The 23,131-nt window shown below is 39.2% G+C and overlaps 2 protein-coding genes across 2 annotated transcripts in view; both read left to right on the top strand.

Moving 5' to 3' along the window:
• Nucleotides 1–4,301, top strand: part of txndc15 (thioredoxin domain containing 15) — a 7,038-nt gene extending 2,737 nt beyond the window's left edge. Inside the window, exons 6-7 of the mRNA XM_005748298.1 lie at nt 3,667–3,760; nt 3,926–4,301. Of these exons, the coding sequence (XP_005748355.1) occupies nt 3,667–3,760; nt 3,926–4,122 (291 nt within the window). The 3' untranslated portion in view covers nt 4,123–4,301. The remainder of the gene's footprint in view (nt 1–3,666; nt 3,761–3,925) is intronic.
• Nucleotides 4,302–5,148: 847 nt separating this feature from the next.
• On the top strand, nt 5,149–21,282 carry LOC102215313 (pterin-4-alpha-carbinolamine dehydratase 2). Its single transcript, XM_005748299.2, has 4 exons — nt 5,149–5,418; nt 6,282–6,413; nt 19,074–19,154; nt 20,989–21,282. The coding sequence occupies exons 1-4, from the start codon at nt 5,320–5,322 to the stop codon at nt 21,082–21,084; spliced, it is 408 nt and encodes a 135-aa protein (XP_005748356.1). The 5' UTR covers nt 5,149–5,319; the 3' UTR covers nt 21,085–21,282.
• The last annotated feature ends 1,849 nt before the right edge of the window (nt 21,283–23,131 follow it).

Consider the following 23,131-nt stretch of genomic DNA (forward strand, 5'->3'; position numbering starts at 1 on the left):
CTTATTTCATTGTGTTACATTTCACCCCAGGATATGTTACAACTAACCCAGACTATGGGGTTAATTGTAACATTTCACTCTTTGTGTTTGAGGCCATACCATGCAATGGGTAATTGTGCTGCAGAGAAAATAGCTGCACTATTTAATAGCCGAGACATGTAAATACTTGCATTACATTTTGAATCCACTACCTTAAACGAGCTCCAATTTACAGACAGAAATGTCAAAAATGTTACAACTATCCCCGGTCTCCCCTAAACTCGGTTTCTTTTTTTTTTCTTTTTTTTTTAAACTTTATTTATCACATTTTAGACATACAGTCAAGTAAAACAGGGATCACATAAAAGATGACTACAATGAGGAACAGAGAGAGTGACAAGGACAGTGAGACAAAAGTGAGTACAAAAAATAAAATAAATTAAGGGGAACATAAATAAACAAAAGTTTGCAAGAGTTAGCAGTTTCAAACGGTTATAGATGTTAACAGTCTTGAGAGCCTTAGTGTTTTTTGATGAAGAGATTGTCCTTATATATTGTGCAAGTTCCATTTTTAATACAAGAAGTTCAGGCTTTCTGCCGAGGACTTTGCTTTTGTGTATATGAAATTTTGCCAAAAATAAAACCAAATTTATAAAGAAGAAAGCATCATTGTCCTTGTCTTTAAAATTATAAGTAAACTCGGTTTCCCCATACTTTCGATACTGTGTCTTACGTCTTACGTAGTATAGACAAATAAGGCTGTGCAGTAAACTTCAGGAAGTAAAGTGAGGCTGTCTGAAACCCTGATTAATCTCTGAGTACCCAAACTGGAAACCAGTTTTCCCCGTAAAAGCTACTACTAACAGCACTAAAATGTCGGATGAATGGTCTAAAAATATATGGGATGGATAAAAAAAAAAAAAAAAAAATTGGGGCAAAATAAGCATTCCGGAAGTTGCGTTTTCATGTGCATCGTTTATTTTCTTCCGCCACAGGCACGAGCGCTCGTTCCTATTAGTCCAGCAGTATACCTTCACGTCTCAAAATGTCGTGACAGCGTTTCATAATCGTGTTTTGCTCTTTACATTTCAAAAACATGAGGAGGATTTTAAATCATCTTCAATTACGGTTTATCTTATTTTTTTTGCTGCATCATGCGGATGTTTTTAGGTTTTCGTCTGGTCAAGGTAAGAGACTGACGGCTGCAGCTAGCCTCAATGCTAACAGTACTAATAATAATAATTAACAGTAACACAGGATATTATCTCTGTGTAATATTAGATTAGTCACTTTTTAGTCAACCGAAAGAATGTGAGAGACGCTGTTTATTCTAACCAGACGTCTATGAAAACATTAAGGTTACACACCAGTAAGTGAATGGCTCAAAGAAACCAGCATGAAGGTTTTGGAATGGCCTGGTCAAAGTCAAAACCCCCTGGCTGAATTAAAAAAAAATCTGCACACACTAGATTGCAGTACTTACTGACAAGGGTGACACAACCAGTTATTAGGTTTAAGGGACAGTTACGTTTTCACGCAAGGCCAGGTAGGTTTGGATAACATTCTTTTCCTGTATAAATGAAATAAACATATAAAAACTGTTTCTTTGTATGATATTTGTTTGGTGATCCGAAACATACAAGTGTCATAAATATGCAAAAAAAAAAACAATGAAATCAGGAAAGGAACAGATCCTTTTCACAGTAGTGGAAGTGACCTTAGAGCAAGAAATAAGAAAAACTTCTGCAGTGATTCACTATTAAAAGACAGATGGAATGGAAAACAATTACAAATATGTTATATGCACTGAGCTTATTTTTTATTTATTTTTTTGTCCCTTAGAGTATGATGACTCACTGGAGCTCATTTTGTCAGAGGACACTTTGTCTGACTTGGAGAACAGCCCAAAGTTTGTAGAGTCCGGAGACCTGGACTCTCTGCCGAAGAGGCAGTTCAAGACGGCTGAGATCGCAGATGCTGTGATGGGCACTGAAACTCCCATCGATCCATCTGACATCGAGTCTCTCTTCCCCAAAAATGTGAAAGACTTTCAGTCAGGCTTCTCCCCGCCCTGTGATGACAGCAGTGCCCAGTGTAGTTCACCGGCTCCAGCTGAGAATGGCGGCTCACAGGAGGAAGATGCTGAATCATCACAGCAGGTTAGTAAGATGAAACTGTGAGACATAAAAAGGGACTGCTGTTAGACTGCAGCCTTAAAGGGTTACCACCTCAGTGACTGACAGTTACCACCTCAGTGACTGACATCTAAATTGATGTATAAATTCCAAAAGAAACCCAAAATATAAAGATAATCACAAATTAGTAATTGATTTATTATTAAGATAAAATTTGCACTTGTGAAGATTTCCAGATTTGTCTTCTAAGATGATTAAGTGAGACAATGAGATCCTTTGATTCTCAAATGTCTTCCTGGACAAATTTACTTTAAGATATTAACACTGGTTGTTATAAACCAACTGACTTAAACCGCTGTTGGATCAACAAAGTCTTCTCCTATCTTAAAAATGAATTGATAAAAAAATCAATAACAAGGTTAATTTAATTTCAGCCTCAGCTTAGTTTTTATGTTTTGACGTGTGCTTGATAAAGTCTCACTGAAGATTAGCCCAAATATGTATAGTTATAAATGCAGTTTTGCTGAAACGAACTTTTCCTTGAATGTTTTCCTGCAGCTCACGCTTGACATTGTGCGTGCGGAGGTCATAACGGTGGAGGAGCACAACACCACGGAGACCGCCAAGACGTACAAAGTCAACTGTGATAGACGGAACATCACAGGAATGGAGAACTTTACTGTGCAGGTCCTCAATGCCTCACAGGTACTCACTTCATCCTCTGAGGCACATGTTTACACTCTGTGTAAAGTGTGTAAAAAGTGTGCCACCAATTTCCCAAACATTTACACCAGTTACCATATACAAGATTCATTTATCAACTTTTCTAATGCATCTATTTGTATATTTTTTGTGTGTATAAACCTTTTTGTAAATCAGTTTTGTTTTATTTCATCATAGCGTGACTCACTGTTTGTATCGTGAGCATTGTTGTTTGTTGCCTTTACACCTTTCATTTTTGAGTGAATTTACCAGAATTCAGGTTCTTTTTGTATCCCTCTTATAAAATTCCATGCAGGAGAATTTCCTGTTTCTCTCCTGGATAAAAAACACTAAACCCATCCCTTCTTTTCTTTCAGGATCTAATGGAGTTCCTCAATGCTAACAGCACAGAGTGCTCTGTGGTGCTGTTCTTCACCGCCTGGTGCCAGTTCTCAGCCAACCTGGCACCTCACTTCAACGCCCTTCCCCGGGTTTTTCCCAGCATGCATTTCTTGGCACTGGATGCCTCACAGCACAGCAGGTAAATGATCACCTTTGTTCTGGTTTTAACTGTGTAATCTCACTGTGAAAACCCCTCTTAGAATACTTTTTAAAGCTGTTGTCCTCTGTGGCTCACCACCCCTTAGCATCTATATAGAAGCAGAATATAGCTCATGTTTATTAGCAAACAGTTAATTGGATAATTAGAGTAGTTGATAAAAGTTCTTTTGTGTTGAAAATTATAAAAATACAAATGTAGAATAAAGTCTTGCGTGTTATTTTCTTGTAATGCATGTCTCCATCTTCCACCAGCCTCTCCACCAGGTTTGGGACTGTGGCAGTGCCCAACATCCTGCTGTTCCAAGGGGCAAAACCGATGGCTCGTTTCAACCACACTGACAGAACGCTGGATACGCTCACATCTTTTCTTGTTAACCAGACAGGTACAAATGCAGGTTATGTGTTACATTATATAGAGCTTACTGGTTTGGGCTCAAAAGGGTCAGAATTGGGTGGTTGGAAAAACATTTTGAGTCATGTAAAATGAATCTGAACGACCACTCAAATGAAACTTGCACCCATGTGTGATCCAAATCTGTGTGTTCCAGGTTTTGAAGCCGGCCCTGATAGAAATGTGACAGACGTAGACCGCCTCGGTCCCCTCCCTAGCGTTCCCGTGAGGAGCATCGACTGGCTGCTGGTCTTCTCCATCCTCTTCATCACAAGCTTCACTCTGTACGCCATCCTGCGGACTGACAGCATACGCTGGCTCATACCCGGACAAGAGCACGAGCATCAAGACTGAAACCTCAGACTGTTCGTCAAGAATGATGTAAAGAATTGTTCGCTAAACAGTTTAGTTTATTAAAATGGCTAATGTGCTCATGTTTTAAGTGTTTGAGTGAAATAAAAACATTTGAGCTCTTGCGGTTTAGAATAAAGATTTGCATTAAAAGTAACAATTTGAGGCTGTGTGCGAGAAGACAAACTGTGCTGTCATTTTTTTTTGTGCCTTTTAGTTGATGTTCAGCCGAACCCAAGTAAGTCCAAAGTACAAAAAAACAAAATAGTTGACATGTCTGTACAAACACTGCTCCTCTCATGCAGGCACACTTTGCTCCTCTTCCTCCTCCTGGCTCTACTGTGTTTTGTTGTCTTGCAGTCCCCTGATTCAGCTGCACTGAACAAACATGTAGGCTGCAGTGAGTGAAAGAGAGGAACATCCTGTGGAGATATTTTACAGCTGTAAATGAAAACATTGCAAACAGTGATGTGTGTAGGAAGGAAATTCTCTGTTGTGGCAGCAAAAGAAAAGAAAAGGAAAAAAAAGAGGACAGAGGCGCAGACCCCCTGGCACAGGTCAGAGGTCACTGGCAGAGTCCTTCCAAAGGATCAAAGAATATTCCGTTAGCTTATACAGTGGTGAAAATGACGTTTCAATCATGGCATATGTCAGATGTTCAGTAGTAGTGTTAATTAATTGAAGAGAAATTTGTCATCATAGTTGTTACTTTAGCAGACTGATACCTATAGGGTGTATTAAGACATTCTATATTTATATATTTAACCTAATGAAACGTGTTCAGTAAGTAATTTTATTTAAGTGAAAAAACACCTCAAACATAAAATATCTGGCTATAGCAACTCTTTTGGGTTATTTTTTATTTATATAAGCACACAACAGAAATTGCATCGAAATCCAGTTTGAAAAACACATGAAGACGAGCGAAAAGTGACTTTTGTCATGTTAGATAATTAGCAGTGGAAAGCAAAAAATCACATAATTTACTTGTCCTTAAAAAGCATTCACAAATCCATGGCTCTCGGCTATATTTGCAGTATCATACCACTGCTTCTCAATAGAAAACCAGACTCCATTGGAAAAATGCGTGATTTTAATCAGGCACTACGTTAAACAGCTATGGCAAAGTATGAGAGGGCAGTAGAGGAAGAGCAGAGGGGGCATTGGTAGGGAGAGAGGACAGCTGACAGTTTACTGATAATGTTTAGGTTAATGTTTAGCCTGAGGACAGGCAGCCTTCTACACCTGCCGAGCAGCTTGAGGGCGCCTCCGTTCTGCAGCAACAACTCATCTAAAATGGTGAGTAATGCAGTGACAGGCTTTAGCATTAGCATTAAATAACAGAAGAAACAAACTCCACGTGAGGAAAGTCTGTTTTTGAACACAGCTAAGTGTGTGGGTGCACTCCCACGTGACAAGCCAAGCACCGTTACGACGTGTAGCCTCCAAAGTATCCAGCTCGCGTCGTTCTATCACGTGAGAAACCGTACGCTGAACTCTACCAGGAAAAATGTAAATACAAACTTTAAGGCGTCCATTTACGTTAAGGCGCAAACGATTAAAATGTGTAACAGTTTTATGAATTGCTCTGATGCTGTTCTTTAATTCGGCGTTAGTAGTTTTTTAGATTTCTCAGTTAATTTGATCCCTTTGCTTTTTACGTTGGGATTTGGCTCATGTGCAATAGAAATGTGAGCGGGGCGAGGTTGGTATTCATATTACTGCGAAGTTGAGATTAACTGTATATTAAAAGTTAACCATCACATTTATTTATTATTTTAGCCTGTGAAATGCCTGCATTTTGTACGCTTTGTTAGGGCTTGGTTGAGACTTTTAGAGTAGGGCGGGGCTTGAGTGTAGTCCCGTCCAAATCCGTTATTTAAACCAATCAAGTTAGGTCCCTTATGCAGGTTACACCCAGGTAAGCCTGACCTGTGGTCCTGGAAAGGACGGCGTTAACGTTCATTTTTGGGTCTAGACCGCCACCTTTTGGACGCAGCGTGAATAGCAGTCAGAGAACTCCTAATACTAGACTAAGCATGTGTGTAAAGGTTGAATCAGCACTTTTCATTATAGTGCAAGAATTTTTTTTTACAAAAAACGTGATTTGTCCTTTATAATTCCAGGGCTAAAGAGTTTAACCGTAATATGATTTTGTCCAGTCATCAGACTCACACTGGCTCTCCCCTGAAGACCGGGAGCAGCTATTGGTCGAGCTCAGGGCCACAGGCTGGATGGAGGTGGAGGACCGTGATGCCATCTTCAAAGAGCTTCACTTTAAAACCTTTAATCAGGTGTGTGTATTTATGTTAATATAGTAATTAGCTTTGTTGACGTCTTAGATCTAATTAGGGATCTATGACTTAGAATTTTATTTTTTTTATATTGCTGTTATTTTTTTCATCACTTCCTTTGATTTGAGTTTAGACCTAATTTAGATTATGTTTATGTAAGGCTAGCCATTCATGATCAGGTGCAGTTAGGTGTATCTAACGTCTTCTCCCCTTTCCCTGTCATGCATGTGTGCACTTTTTTCAAAATATGCATAGGTCCTATTCTTGATTTACCACGTATAGTTGAGTTGTGGCTGACTAGTCCACAAATTGCAGGGATGGCGATTCTATCACGGTCTTCTTCTGTCCACATTCCCTTGAGCAAAACCCTGAAACTGTAATTGCTTCCAAAGGTGAGGCAGGCGCCCCTCTCTGCCACGATTAGTATGCAGTTATGCGTGCAAAAGATTGAACGACAGGCAAAAATCAGCAGCTAATTCGACATCTAGGCACCATTGCATATGGTGATTGAAACTGAAGTGTCTGTTGTCATTAAATCAAGCGCAGGATGTAAGATACTAAAGGTGTAATAAAAGAAAAGTGCCTCAAAATAACAGTTTTATATAAGTGCTGGGATCACAATATCAGACCACACCAGCCATGCCTGCACAGCTGGATGGTGTGTAAATGGTGTTTCTTTGAATTTGACATAAAGGGGGGGAAAAAAGAAACATGCACATCTATTTCTGTCTTAGTGGTCTTTTTTTATTCCAGGTGGCCAGTAGAGTCTGTGATGAAGCAGTCATTTTTCCAGTTTCTGTAGCCTTGAAAATCTGTTCACCTATAGGAGGGTTGTTGCACGCTGCCAGATGCATGCCCAAAGTGTCGATCAGAAACTCATAATTTCAGCTGTGATTCTGGTAGCATACTGAGCATAAAATTATGATATTGAAATCAGTAGTCAGACATGTCTCCACAGGTTATAACTGTGTCAAGTTTCAGCATTTTTTCTGAAGTACTTATGAATGACCTAAGACACCAAATGTGCAGGATAATAACATCTAGGGCTTGGTATTGTTTAAAAACAATACTGTGATTAGCGTTCTTCGTGTCAGTGTCATCGTGTCATCAATGAACTATTGTTTGGTTGTTATGCAATATCTCTGACTTGGTTTACGTGAGACTGAATTATAGACATTTTGTGGTTCAAGAAAAGACATGAAGTTGCAGGAAAAAGTTAGTGATTTAAATAATATTACGTCCCCGGCCTGGGGTAACCTGGATGTAACATGAGGTGCAGCTACCCACACCAACCACACCGAAGAAAAGGCCAGAAACAAACAAAAGACAAATCTCCAACTTAAACTCATAACCAATAAACAAGACAAAAATGGTTTAACAAAAAAGTTTTCTTACTCCTGCTACTGCTGCAGTGCTCAATATATATACAGTGTAATAGTCAAAATTATTTACAAATCTATTTATGAACAAACTGGTTTGTAGCTTGCAGTAATACAAAGCACACTGCTCAGTCCATTCTACTCACTAACAGACATCGAGATCAGATTCCTCATACTTAGCAAGTATATTTTTAAAAAAAAAGTATTTAAATTAAAACACTTTTCCCTGCAGTTACATTGTGGTTTTGCGCCATATACTCTGCTTTTTCGTTTTCTCAACAAAAACTACAATTTTAAATAGAAGCAGTGCCCGTGTTCTTATAATTCCACCAAACTTGCCAAACTTCTCAGTGCATCTGTGTTTAATATTTACTGAAAAAGGGAAGCTGAAGAAAACCTTGCCTTAAAAACTGTTATGATTCCCATTGGGGAATATTATTCAAAGAATAACTGAAACAGACCATGAATCCAAACAAGCCCTGAATGCCAGATTGTTACTTTAGTCTAGAGACACTTTGAGGCAGTGCTCAGGACGTTCAGTGACACCAGGATAGTTTAATTGCACATGTTGCAGAGGTCTGTTCTTTATATAATTTGTGCCACTATCCATAAAAACCAGCATCCATCCTTTGAATATTTATCACGAAGTGTTTAAATTTTAAGTGCTTCTAAAGACACAAGGACACAGTGCAAGGATACTTTGGGATGCTAATCAGAGTCAACAGTAAAGTATGGTAATATTTGAGTAGGGCGAATATGCCGGGCGGCGGTGTGATCCTTTATTTATCCAGATAAAAGTATCATTAAGATACCCAACCACGAGGGCATCTGAAGTTACACCAAATACAATGCATAACAATATAATGCATAAAGAAACAAATACACCTAGTATTCCATACAGACAAGTGAACCTGATCATGTGAACCATGTGCAATAACAGGATGGCGGTTAGCACTGTTGCCTCACAGTAAGAAGGTCTGGGTTCAAATCCAGCTTGGTCTCTTACTGTTTGCATTTCGCATTCTCTCCTCATGTCTGTCTGCATGGGTTGTCTCTGGGAAATTCCTGCTTCCTCCCACAGTCCAAAGACATGCATGGGGTTAGGTCAACTGGTGTTTCTAACTAAAATGACTCTAGGTGTATAAGTGGGCATGACAGCCTGAGACGCTGAATTGGATAAGTGGAAGAAAATGGATGGATGGAAAAATATGCAGGTACTGTATGAGGTACTTAGATGAAATGGACAGGTGCACATTGGTGGTACAGTTTAGCTCTAAATTTTCAGGATTGCACTGAAAGTAAGTGTTTCATTTAAAATGAATTATGGCAATTTATCAGAAGGTTATTTATAATATTTATATAGTTATTTATAATATTGGTGGCTGTGTCTACTGTAACACAGTTCCTGAGAGCTGCCTGGCAGCTGAAACTAGTTCTCTTGCTTCCTGGGGTAAAACAAACATTAAATATTCTTTTCAAAAGTTTTTTGGCACGTCTTGTAAGCAGCTGCTCCGTTCGCTCACTCTGTGCGGGGCGAAGTAAACTGCAGCATCTCAAGGCCACTTAGCGGACTTCCTCTAATCCCATCGTTAGTTGTTTTAGTCCCTAAAATAGTCTGTTTTTACACTTCCCCATGTTTGAAGTCGGAGGGTGAGCGCTGACCTCCCCCATCTACTCCTCCTGGCTCTAAAGCCTCTCCTCTTACCCCGACACGTCAGGCTGCATTACTCTGAGACTCGCCAGGAGGCCAGTTGGCAGCAATTAGGGTTTTGATCAGAATGATTTCTTTCACAAACAATCAAATTGGTTAAAATGTTTCATCTGGTTCACAAACCACTAACAACCCCATCATTCCTTCTGCTGTGCATCGCTTTCTCTCTTCTTTTTCTCTTCTTCTTTTTCTCTTCTTTTTTTTTTTTAATTCTTACTTGTTGCCACCCTCCTTTCCCCTGTCTCTGCCTTTCAGTCTTTGTCTGTCTCTCATTCCCATTCTGTGCCCCATGTTATTGGGGGAATGAGCTCATGTTGTTCCAATTTTACATGCTGGCAGCTCGCTCTGTCTGTCTGTCTCTCTATCCTTCTTTTTCACCCTCTTTTATTCTCTCCAGACACCACTCAAACTCTCTGATGCATTTTCACAAACTCTCCAGCTCGTTTTTCATGGCTGCTCTTAAAGGGCTTTTACCGAAGGGGAATGGAGATGAGGAGCGACATGCTGGCTGATTTCCATTCGCCACTTATCTCCAAGTGATGGGCTTGAGGAAATCAGATCCCCAAGAGTTTATAATGAGAATAACAAATCCCCTTCCTGTGTATCGAAACACTTCCTCTCCTGATCTCTAGGGGGCGGTAGAGCCGTACTCATGCATTGAAGTGAGTACAGCAAGTTGAGCGAATTCATGAGATGCTCAAGAGCTGCAAATGAATTTAAAGGAAACATGGCAGCTGGGATTGCTTCTTTGAGTTTATTTTTCTTTGATTACAGCAAGTGGAAAGTGTTATGATGCCTTTATAAATGGCTCAGGAGTTTAGCTGCGGCGTGTGGGTATACAGTGTGATGTTTGTGGCATTAGTCGGAGGAGTAACTGTGAGTTATTTTTCCTGTCAAGTCCAGTCTGTTTAATGTGCTTTGAGAGGTGAAATCCTCTTTCTGGAGTCGCTTTGGTCAGTGGGAGTTATTGCAATCACATATAGACGTGTGTGTGTGTGTGTGTGTGTGTGTGTGTGTGTGTGTGTGTGTGTGTGTGTGTGTGTGTGTGTGTGTGTGTGTGTGTTTAATACTGTAAATCTGGGCTGGAATTAAACATGTTCTAAGTTGTGGTCGCTGATATTGTTTACACATCAAGCTTTATGTTATGTATGTTTACAGATTACCATCTGCTATACATTTCGGTGGATGAAGTGGAAACTTTCATGCGACACAAGTGAAACGGGTAGCTTTCGGGTGCAGCTTGTATAAGAGAGGGTGAGCTGTGCATGCTCAACTGTTGTGTTGTGTTAGCTGAGGTTGACATCGATGGCATTCCTCCTTCTCCCACAAATATTCAGTCAAGCAGCCCTGGAAAAAAAAAAATCACTCAAAAGCTACATTTAGGATAGAGAGGAAAAATGGCCGGTTATTATCTTCAGTCTTTCTTGTAAAGTAAACAAGGGCAGTCTTAACCTAAGGAGGGAAATTTTTAATGGTTAAATATCTGCATCCATAGCATGCTCCACTGTTTTTATTAGAGGGATTAAAAAGCAAATGGGTATGAGCACCAGTGAAGAGGTTATTAAATTTATCAGTGATAGTATTGTTGGCAATTAATGTTATTTTTGGACAATTTTCAATCGTTTTGAAGTTTTCATTCATAAATTATTTTAAAAATAAAAGTATTTATTTTTCATTTATTTAAACAGGTAATCCCATCAGAGATCGAATGTCTCATTTACAAGAGAGACCTGTTTCAGACGAGCATAATAAAATTACAACAGTTAAATAGAAACAGTAAAATAGTAAAAAATTGCTCAATGTTTACGCATCTGGTTCATTTCTGTTTTCCACACAAAACATTGCCTTGAATGTTCATTTTAATTGTGCAACATGTTTGTTTGTAATTGTGCAATCATTGATGATTCGGGTCGATTTGTTTTATTTATATGGCACCAAATCCAAATCATCATCATCATCTTTATTTATAAAGCACTTTAAAACAACCACAGCCGACACAAAGTGCTGTACATTTGAACTAAATAATAAAAATACATAATAAATAAAAAAATAAAAACCAAATGAAAGAAAAAGTAAAACCATTAATTAGTTTTTCTTGTAATTGAATAAATAATTAAGTCACAACAATAGTATTATTAAAACATTTCAATTCAAAGACCTACGATGATATTATTATATGAAACGATAACATATAGCAAATATACACATTAAGATAAAGCATTTAAAAGTATTTCCTATCATGTGCTGTATTAAAATATATATGGATTCTGACAGTTTTAGTTAATAGTAAAAGTTAGTAGTAAAATTTATTTAATTGCTGTATGTTTAACTATTTTAAAGGGATTACATATTTACATTATTCACTCACTGCTATCTCGTTCTTATAGACCCCCCCCCTCCCCCCATATTGGGATATAATACAAACATATTTCACTGGCTAGCTTAAAGTATAAACACTGCATCCACTCCTGCGTCCATCGGTTGCTGATAGTACGCTTATTTTTTCACATTTCACTTCAGCCTAGAAATGAAAAAGTAATCCTATCTTGAACACATAACATTAGTGGAACTGTAAATGTAAAAGTATAATTTTACTCAAATGCATCAGTAATTACCTGGATTTCATCCCATACATTATTTTTAAAATAATTTTGAAAGGCTGAAAAGACTCCCCTCCTACTCTTGTAACTCTTTTCCTCGGAAACTACTTCAAGCTTCAATTAATTTATTGTTATTTTGAAAAATAGTCACTTCAAATAAAAAAAATAAATAAAATAAATTCAGAACATTTTAGTTTTATTTGTGTGAAATTTTTTTTAAGTGTCTGCCATACACAAACAACCTCCCAAGGTTGCCGCAAACAATAACTACATCACAAGCTCTGGGAAAAAACTTCTGGACTTAACTTCCAATTTCGAGTCTGAGGTAGCGACTCTGATTTTTACTGAAGAGTGCAATGCTGTGTTCAGACAGCTGCCTCTGCTCCTGCTCTGCTCTTGGAGGCTGATCCCCCCCCTCCCCCATCCCTTTTTTATATTCAGTCAGAGGCTCCCTCTCCTCCAAATCTCCTTCAAGCCTCTGCCTCTCGTTATGGGACTTGGTCTACTTGTGTTGAATAAGTTGTCCTACAACTAAAACTGAGCCCCTGGGTAAACCAAACTCCCAAAGCCATCCTCCTCCAGCTTCACACACACACGCACATGTTTTCGCATACAGGTTAGACTGATGAATTCATTTGCTCATGCTCCATACCAAACAAGCAGGGCCTCTTCTCCCAGGCAAATAGTTGAGCAATCAGATTGGACGGTCTGTTGGGTTGATTTGTCAATTTCCCAGTCAGTCAATATCAATCAGTGAATTTATTTCTTTTTGAAATGAACGTTAATTCCTTTTGTCATGTGTGCTGTATTTATGTAGCACTTTGAGTCTTACTGACCACTTTACACTGCAAGCCACACCCATTCATACAGCCCTCAATGTTTTTATAACCTCAGCGTCTTCCTGTTACAGATAATATATTGTGGGCAGTTATGACGCTTTGGTGTCTTGCCCAAGGACATTTAAACTGGCGGATCGGTTGGACAGCGAATCAAATCACTGACCTGCCAGTCGACCTTCTAGACCTTCCAGATACCAAAAGATAATCAGTTTCCACTTCAGTCGTTACATCCAAGAAGCTGGAACTAGTGAATGGTTGGCACTTTTCCTTGATACATGACTTTGGTGATCTATTATTTTAGCCACCTTTAAGTGGACTCGGGAGTATCCCACATTTCTTGACTATTGTTTGGACGCGATGATTCAGGGATTTGCCACCCTTCAAAGAGTTTAGGCAGTGTTTTACATTCCACCGGATGGGGAGAAAAAAGGAAAGCTAACAAGAAAATGTTATAATTTGTTCAAATGTTTAGAGGTATGCACACAGATTTGCATATACAACTCCTACACTTGTCCTCAGACGAGCAAGAAGCCAATTAATTGGCTCAGCGGTGTTCAGTTCCCACCTTCAATCTCCAAAGTGAAACTTTCCCTGGGAACCAGAGGCATCCTGCGTTCATCCCATCCTGTGAGAATAGCTGGAGGGAAGCCACAAGGTGTGGCACCCAAGCGGAGGTGGTTAGATAATCTGGCTATCAGACCTTGGGTAAAGTAAGATGGCCCTGACGTCTGCCGTCTGTTGACAAGCCCAATGCCTTTTTGAGCCCTCGCTACTAACCCCCGCAGTTAATGAGGGGTTTGCATAAGTTGGCCTTAACACCATACCTGAGCGTTACGTGACACTCGTTACAAAAAGGAGCTGAGTTGTGTGTGAAGAGTTGTAACACATGATATTAGTCACTAAATGAGCGTCAACACTGGCAGAGAGTCAAACTGAAACCCTGCTCTGCTTTTCTCAACTTTAAGAATCTTAATTTGAGAAGATTAATACCGCTGATGTTACACTTGCCCAGCAGAGCTCTCTCTCTCTCTCTCTGACTACATGAAAGAACTTCACAGCTGGCAGCTTTGCTTCATAATTACTTGATATTTTGCTTTAAGTTACATGTCAACTCAGCGGGCAGCCCACGTCTGGCCAGCTGGAAGCTCGTGAAGAGCTGTTTGGGGAAAGAAGAGAAATGAGGTGTGGTCATCATCATTATCATCACCACCACAACCACCGCCATCGAAATCACAGCTTTCTTCGCTTGCAGAGGAGCGAAGGTTTTCCAGGGGGCTAACGCTGACGCGGGTGATGATGGGGCTAGCGGAGTAATCATCGGGTAGTCACGGCGGTGTGTAATGGAGGAGAGCGGCTCGTCTTCCTGTGCGTGCGTGTCGGCGAATACTCGCGCATATGCCGAGGAGGCTTGTGTGTGTACATTTGTGCATGCACCAGTGTGAAAGTGTGTGTCTGTCAGAGGCTAGTAAGGGTGGGCACAATCTGCATGCACTTAGTCCTGGCAAAGCAGTGCAGGCGTTTCTAAGCCCTTGGACCGCGGGGTGGTGGAAAGCCGATCTGTAAATAACAGACACATGTGTTTGAAACTGAGTCCTGTATTCCAGCCCAGAGCCGCAATGAGAGGGAGAACACCACTCCGCTCCGACGTCAAATTGTCTCATCCAGTGTTGTATGACAATCATGCTGTAATAGCACCAAAATGGCTCCTCAAAAGAGTGTGTGTGTGTGTGTGTGTGTGGAGGGGAGAGGGGCATAGTGGCGGTCTGTTGTCGGGTGTTTCTGATTATTTGAGATGGGGGCCTGCATAATGTCACGTCAAATTATGTGACTCTGACAGCTACAGCTTGTTGGGCCAGTTGGAGAGAACTGCTGGCTGGCTGGCTGAGAGGATGGATAGCCGACTAGCTGGCTGACCTGTTGGCTCGAGAAGTGTGGCCCGTACAATACAAATGGGATAAACAAAGCACTTTGAGAGGCCAAGCCCTTGACCTCTGCTGACACGAGACCTCATCTGGGAGTTGAGGATTGGTTTTAATTTCTGTTTGGCCCAAGTGGAGGGTGTTGAGATGACCTACAGATGACGGACAGGCACAGCACTGTCACTTTGCCTGTATTGTTTCCTCATGCTCTGTTTACTGCCCCCAAGGGAGCACTGTCTGTTGAGAAAAGGCTGATGTAGGGCAGGATTTATTTTCTGGATTCACTATTTCAGGTTATTTTGACATTCAACTCCAATTCATTTGTAGCGAGAGATTACTGCTTTTATTTAATTTTTTTTCTTGTTTCTCTCCATTTTTGTTTCTTTTATCAGGCTTCATGATACTTAACGGTCATCTTATGTTTCCCATTCCCTCCAAATGCTCTGTGGTTCATTTGCACATCACTGACAGCTGAATGGGGACAGGAAATGTCTTGGAAAGTGTGACAATACTTATGATAAAAGCAGTTCAGCTTCCATGTTATACAGCACTTTTCAAGCTTGCGTTATCAATATAAACTAGTCCGGTTTAGTGCAGTTTTTAGTTGAATGAATTAGGGGTAAACAAAATGGATGGATGGTTAGATAATTCAAAATACAAATATGAATACAACATTGTTCTTGATCATTGGCAAACGTCATGATACTGTTTAGCTGTTGCAGGATTAAAGTTATGAAATCTGCATTTACATTTGATGATTAAAATCCTTGAATTTACTAAACAAGAAAAAATAAATACTTGCAGAGGGATTCATTCCTATTGTTTATAATCATTTTAGGCTGTTGGAAACAATGCTAACATGACAAACCTTTCTTTTTAAGAAGTTGCTTAATTGCATGTTCACCAGTGAAACCATTTGTCATGCTTTTAATTTTTGTTAGCTTGTCACATTTTTACACATTTGCAAATAAATTGATCGTTTCTATGTATTTTATGTAAGTCTTCAGTGAAAATAAGACTGCTAATATTTGTGGTTAGCAATAACTTTAGCATAGGATTGATGAAGCGCAGGCGGCGAGCATGATCAGTAAACGCACACCTACATGTCGTAGCTGTCTGCCGCCAAATGGGGACGGTGTCAAAGATATGTGGAACAGCTGGAAATGTAAGCTACTCGTGTTTGTGTTTGTCCTGCTGTTGATCCTTTAGCTTAGCCCCTGCTATAGAGAAGACGGAAGTCACACAAAGAACTCGTTGTTTTATTTTTTCTCTTCTCGGTGAACTCTGTTCTGAGTAGTGTCCTGTTGGACACTGCGGTGTTGTGTAGTTTTAGTGAAAAGCTGCCTGAAGGCACTAGAGGACATTATAGTTTTATGGACAAGTTGTGGCAGTGCACAGGGAGAAGAGGAAGAAAGATGAGCTGAAGCGTAGGATGCTATACATACATGCTTGTCTCTTTACAGTACCAGCATGGTACTGGGCTGGTAGCCTATAGGTGCTCCAAAAAGCTTTACAGATCCATGTGTATATGTTTGTAGCTGTGTACTGTCATTTGGCCTGTTGTTGTTCATGTTTGTGCTGTTGTTGGGCTTTTAGCTTAGCACCTACTGCAGAGAAGACAGAAGTCATTTTAGACAACAAAACTTCTTTTTATTGGAGTGAAATTGAGTGTTAAAAAAGTTCATTGCCCATGCCAGTCATTGATTCTGCTTCTCAGGTGTGTGTGTGTGTGTGTGTGTGTGTGTGTGTGTGTATTGAATTATTTTAGTGTTTCTGTTGAAGCTAGCTTTTTCGCCAACTAAGACAGCATTGTTGAGTTTTTAGAGTGTACATCAGTGTGTTCTTGCAGCCTTGCTATTGAATGTATGCATAGCAAAGTGCTATGCTAATGGACACAAACATTCATGAGCACAGTTTTAAGAGCTGTGTAGACTGAATTTCTGTCATCTTTCTCTCTTTGAAACAAAAAGGTACTCAAGCTAAAAAACCCACTTGTGTACAGTATAAGCTAGTTCCTACCATATAGGATTTACGTAGCCACTGTAATGTAGATATTGTTACTATACACTGTGTTTCCATCAGTTTTCTAATGCCACACATTACCACTCTTGAATGAGAGTGTCAGCTAACACTAGCAAATTTGGTTACCATTCTTAAGTTGTATTTTTGTAAGGAACAAATTGAAATCTGCCAATTATTGTGAAGTAGCTAAATAGCAAAATACCAGAACTTCATTTAGCAAAACTCAAGTAGAAACCATTTTTTGTCAAATAAATGCATTAAAACTGCTTTATGAGGTCCCTACAACACAAATGCAGTGGAGCAGACCAAAGGTGAGGTGTGACAGCAGTTGTCTGTGTTAAAGTGGCCACACCCCCAAATCTAGTTTCCAGATAGATGAGTTAGAGAAACTGTCTATAGAGGCCTAAACACTTTCTATACTAGGCTGTGAATGTCTACTCTTAAATTCTGCTGTAAAATTGGGCACTTTAACATTGGATTGTATGGGGATCAATTCACTTTTGGAGCAAGCCTCTAGTGGGCACCAGAGGAACTGCAGTATTTGGCACTTTGCATGGTCTCAGCCAACATCTTGTGTAGTGGAAACCCTAATACCAATGATGGTGTCAAAAAAGAAGGAAAAAAAATGTTAGCCTGAAGAATGAGTTATAAACATTCATAGACCATGTTTAATCAGTCGGAAGTATCTTAAAATACCACGAGATGACTTTTTTGTTCTATAACAAGGGACAGATTAGAAAGGGAGTTTCTGAAAAAGCACAGTGTTTTGAACTGGGACATTGTGCAGGAACCAAAAGTGTTAACACAGAATCCTTTTACCTGTCACTTAATGTTCCTCAGTGGTATATTAACCTGAAGTCAGCCCTTAGAGGGAGAAGACATGTTTGGACAACACCTGACATGACAGGCTGCTTAGCAATCTCCATTAAAGCCAATGAAAACTGAGAAAAAGCAGACCGCCCGGCTCTCTAAATTGGTGCCAGTGAGGTCAAGTTGCAGGAATATGTCAATTACTTAAATTGATCGGGAGACGGTTTCCTTGATAACCAATTTGATCAAGCTCCTGATCGTGTTACATGCATAGCACTACACGTGAATTGAGCAGGCTGTCTCAGAAATTGGTTACAACACACTAAAAAGGCTAAACGCAATTTCCTCTTTGAGGCTAATTCTGTTTCGTCATGTCAGGTGGTGGATGGGGCCACAGCCATAGCATGTAAACAATGGCATTTCAGTTGATTTAATTAGGCAGAGAGGAAGCATTTAGGGGCTTAATTGAGATTGCAGTGGGAAATTGCTCTGAAATAGGTCTACCTGATTCTTTTTTCTTCTTTTTTTTCCTCTCCTCACAGAGAGCATGACGAGGGATTTCACTCTCCTCTTTGTAGATAATTAGAATAACCGTAATCACTCCCTGGATGGCCTGTGATTGGAGCGAGTCACATGCCAAACTTATGAAGAGTGTGTATGTTTCTCGGTGTGTGCATGCATGCTCTAAAGTCCTTTTGTGGTTGTGGAAATTGAACACATGCATCCAAGAGGACCTTCTATATTCAGAAATCCGTCTTGTACTTCTCCCCGCCTCAGATGGCAGTATTGCACTTTATTAAGCTTTGGATTGACATTATTTTATTTATATAGTATTAAACTTTTTTATTCTGTCCTAACATGGTTCTCTATTAACATTGTGTTTTAATTGTTGTACCACATTTTGTGACCTTTATGTCAGTGAATGTGCTATATAAATAAACTTTACTTACTTTGTTTATTATTTATGAAACTTCACATTTAACTTATTTCAAATTTGATGACAGAGCCCTTTAAACAGGCCCGCTATATTTTCCAATCAATAGTTCTGTTGAAGTGTTACAATTTTGCAAGATTACTTACAGAATGATTTGTTTTCACTAATTATGTGTATACTGTTAACATTTATTTATTTTAATTTAGATTTTGACCATTAAAAATGCAGGAGTCCTTTTCTGTTTGTTATTCTGATGACTTTGCTTTTAGCAGAATTTGTACATCTGAACATTTGATCATCTTTTTGTATTTTTTCCATTTATTTATGTATTTATAAAAAAGTGGATCAAATTTAATGCAGTGTATTAATCACTTTGTGCTTAAAAACATGCATTTTGAAGCATGCTCGCAATAAATTCAGCCATCATCTTATTTTCCCCCTAACAGGCGTTTGGCTTCATGTCACGGGTGGCTCTGCAGGCAGAGAAGATGAACCATCACCCAGAATGGTTCAATGTTTATAATAAGGTAACAGGGACTGGAGATTCATTTACAGTGCTGCGTTTATTTACTGTCAATTAGAGTAAGCGCATCTTGCAAAATCAATAGTGGTTTGTTTGATTTGTTGCCATATTTACAGTTTTGTGGTTTGTTAATAACAAATTAGACACACTGCAACTGATCTTGTATAAAGCCTGAATTATTTATTTATTTATTTATTTATTTATTTATTTATTTATGTCAAACGGTTATCACTGGCCCATAGCCAGGCTTTCACACACTCCTTATGCAAAAAGAAAAAGGAAGAGAAAAAGCCAAAATCAGGTTCACACTTTACTCCCATAGTTTTTTTTGGGCTTTTTTGGGGGGTTTTTTGTGAAAAGCTCTGCAAATATGTCTGCCTTCCTTCACAACCCCAGCACTCACACAGGCTCTCTCACTTTCCCTGCCTCACAAATAAAGTAGTGGTTGATATGACAAACCCAGTCCCTGAAAATCTCTCAGCATTAGGCTGTAGCCACTGAGTTACTGTGTGGCGGACCGGGCCGCTCTGGGAGGAATGCTGCTCCTAATCCACTCTTTATTAAAGTCTCTGTACAATGGTGCAACAGGTCTCTGGGCCCCCACAGCACTTTCCACCAGACACTTACACATAAATCCCACACCGACTGAGGTACAGCCTCGACAAAACAGAAGCTGTATGCTGAGCTGCTGCTAATATTCTCTAAAATTCACTCTAAACCTTCTGTTCTGTTTTGGTGGTTGTCAGTTTTAAGGGTATTTACAAAAAATGTTTTTGGAAGCCGGGGGGGTCAAACTGCTGCAGGAATGGAGTAGTTATCACAGTTTATGTCAAATAAAACTATAATGTGTATCACGATATGTACAAAGTTTCACATTTTGTAAAGTATGATTAGAGAGTGGTTTTTAGGAGAGTATTGTTTGACAGCAGCAGGAAGTCTCAGCGCCTGTGGGCAGTTTGCTTGAGTTTGTCATCACAGAAATGTCACACAGAGACCAAAAACCAAAACCTGTATTCACTGGCTGCATGTGGCAAACCACAGCACAGCTGGGAGCACTGCACGCTGTAGTTACACCTACCAATACACAGGAAGGTCACATTATATTTCCACCAGAATGTGCAAGAGCTGTCACAGAACTAGGTGATAGTTTTAATATTTTTTCCAAGGTTGCACAACACTGGATGCGACACATAATGCACTGAAAGCTGTGTCTAGATGGCCACACATATGCTATCTGATTTGTACCTTGCACTCTTGAATACAGACTGGAAATCAAAGGTGGACATAATTACTCTAACATTCCCCCCTTTAGACTGTGACCAGCATTTTGACTTGAGCCTAATAGCTTATACAACTGGAGCCAGACGCGCCCATATTTGGAAAACGGGGTGATTCTAATTAGATTAGTATATTTTTACAGGTAAAACCATGGTATTTAATTTGACAAAACTGTATATTGGTTCAGTTAACCACAGAGCAAGCCATATTATTTGTCCCATAACTGATGACTTGAAATTGATCCAAAAGGCGCCACCAAAACAAACAGTTGCGAGAGCTCCTGTTTAGTCACTCGAATGAATAAAGGCAAAGCCTGGTGATGCAGATAGGCGCCGGCACCTACCTGTCAAAGTGACCACAGTCCTAATAATGCAAAACTTTGAGCTATACCACAACTTAAAAGAATGGAAGGTTTTCTGAAATGACAAAGAATGTAATTTTATTGGATTTTTTTTTTTTTTTTTGCAACTATTAAACTCTTAAAAGTTGTTTTTAGGAAAATATTTTGATCATGTTGTCATTGCCTTGTGATTGACACTAACGTGTATATGTCTTCACAGGTCCAAATTACACTGTCTACACATGATTGTGGAGGGCTGTCAAAACGGGACATCAAAATGGCCAAATTTATTGACAAAATTTCACTTTCAATGTAGTTTTTTTTTGTTTGTTTTTTGTCTTTAGTCTGCAATCTGTCACAGCCTTTGTAGATGCACTGATTTTAGTTTCAACTCTTTAAAAAGACGACTGCACTACAGAGTTAAATGTATTTAGTCTTTCACATGTGCATATCCTGCTTCTGATTTTTGTCCCAAATAAAATCTGTCAAAATAAAATAAACATTTTACACTGTTTACAAATGTTCGAAATCTTTTTGTGACAGTTTAACTTGTTTCATCTCTAATTGTTTTAAAATGATGCAGTGTTTCTTGAATTAACACTGTATGAAAGCTCTTTGGTTTAGATTTCCCCAAAAGTCAGAGACTGGAAAGGTATCACTGAGTGATTTTCTCATATGGAATTAAAATGGATCGTGATTGGTCAGCAGTACTCTGTCAAGTTCTCACCAGTGAGCTTTTACATGCGAGTCCATCAGATCACATGCTCTCCTTTTGTCACTTGATCGTGGAAGGGGTCAAAGTCAGTAGGAAGGGAATTAATTTGATTTGCGATTTTGTAAAGGATGAACTAAATTCAGTGCCTTCTACCTCTCATGTGTTTGGTTGTACTTTTTTGGGGAAAATCCAAGTTTATAAACATAAATATGCATAAATAAAGCATAAATATGCTTCCTTGGTCTTTCCTGATCATAGTGAGTTTAAAAAATGCTGTAAATTCTCATTTTATCGCCAAACTAAATTCAGAGTCAGCTCAAACAGATTTGCTACCTTTTTAAATGAGGAACCTGACAACACTTCAAGTACAAGTCAGTGTCTGCTAGTTAAGCATAGAAAGTAAAAATGGGCAGCATGAACTGTCTGAATGTTACAAAATTCATCCAACAGTGAGTCGTTTAACATGTTCCATCCCATTTCTTTAATTTCTACAAAATGGGTGAGATGTTGGAGTTTGACACATCCTCAGGACAATGAAAACATTGGAGGTCTCCTGCCCTGCTCACATTTTCATTTTCTATTACTTAAATCTGATCACAATCAGTCATATGTGCAATACCTAAAAAAAACGAAATCTTGATCACAGTTCTGGATTGAGGGATTCATGCTATGGGAAACAAAGGAAACACTGAATGAATGGAATAATCAGAGACAGGGCAGGTTCTGTAATGTCAATTTTCTCATTTAATCGTATTTCTAAATGTCAAATAGTTTATTTATTGCATCAACTTGAATGCAGCTGGATTTTCAATCATCGCTGACCATGTGGTATGTGATTGTAATAAGCCAAACAGAAGCTAATTGCAGTTGTACTGATGCTTGGACTGGATTTTAAGTAACTATCAGTAATTGTTCTAGTTAAAGAGTAAGGTTAAAATGTGGGGTGATGGACTGGGTGTGCTTCTTCTCACAATTAGTGGTAATTAATTACATGCTGACAAGCCTGGGTGACTATATTAGCCATTAGAAAGGCTTTTAGCGCAAAGCATCAGGTAATGACTTTGATGAGGTTTTTCTGGTCACAAACGAGTGACATAAAAAACCCCAAAGCAAAATATGAATTGTCTGTCAGAACAGCTTCAGTGTACTTTGACACTGACTCTACATGTCTCGAAACCTAAGCTGGAGGGACTCTTCCATGTTATTCTTTCATTTGGTATTTAAATGACGGAGGAGAGCGCTAACTTGTCAGCCAGAAATCTCCCACAAGTCAATTGGATTGGAATTTAGTGACTGGGAAGCCCATACCATATAATTCATATAATTTTAATACTCATCAAGCTATCCATAATCCCTTTGTCCTGTTTGAATGGAACCTTCTCATGTTGGAAGAGTCCATTCCCATCAGGATCAGAAAATTCACCCCCTAAACCCCGCCAGCAAAATGACCCCCATAACATATAACATAGCTCTGTACTGTGTAATGCTTTTTTCAGATGGCATTGCTGGATCGCGGGATGCTGCTGCTAAATTCAGTTTTCTCATTGCTGCTAGGCCTCCACTTACAGGGTAACTTGAATATACATATTGTATAATTTGTCAAATTTTCACATTGTATTGCCAAGGCCATCTAAGCCCACACACGCTG

Source organism: Pundamilia nyererei, unplaced genomic scaffold (genome assembly GCF_000239375.1).
Source record: "Pundamilia nyererei isolate P.nyererei 1_Seehausen unplaced genomic scaffold, PunNye1.0 scaffold00219, whole genome shotgun sequence".
Classification (NCBI taxonomy): Eukaryota; Metazoa; Chordata; class Actinopteri; order Cichliformes; family Cichlidae; genus Pundamilia; species Pundamilia nyererei.

Excerpts from the sequence above, each read along its gene's own strand:
- LOC102215313 (XM_005748299.2), top strand. The coding sequence starts at position 5,320 with ATGTTTAGGTTAATGTTTAGCCTGAGGACAGGCAGCCTTCTACACCTG. Across the intron at positions 6,414-19,073 it reads ACTTTAAAACCTTTAATCAG|GCGTTTGGCTTCATGTCACG; the intron begins GTGTGTGTATTT and ends TCCCCCTAACAG. Across the intron at positions 19,155-20,988 it reads GGTTCAATGTTTATAATAAG|GTCCAAATTACACTGTCTAC; the intron begins GTAACAGGGACT and ends ATGTCTTCACAG.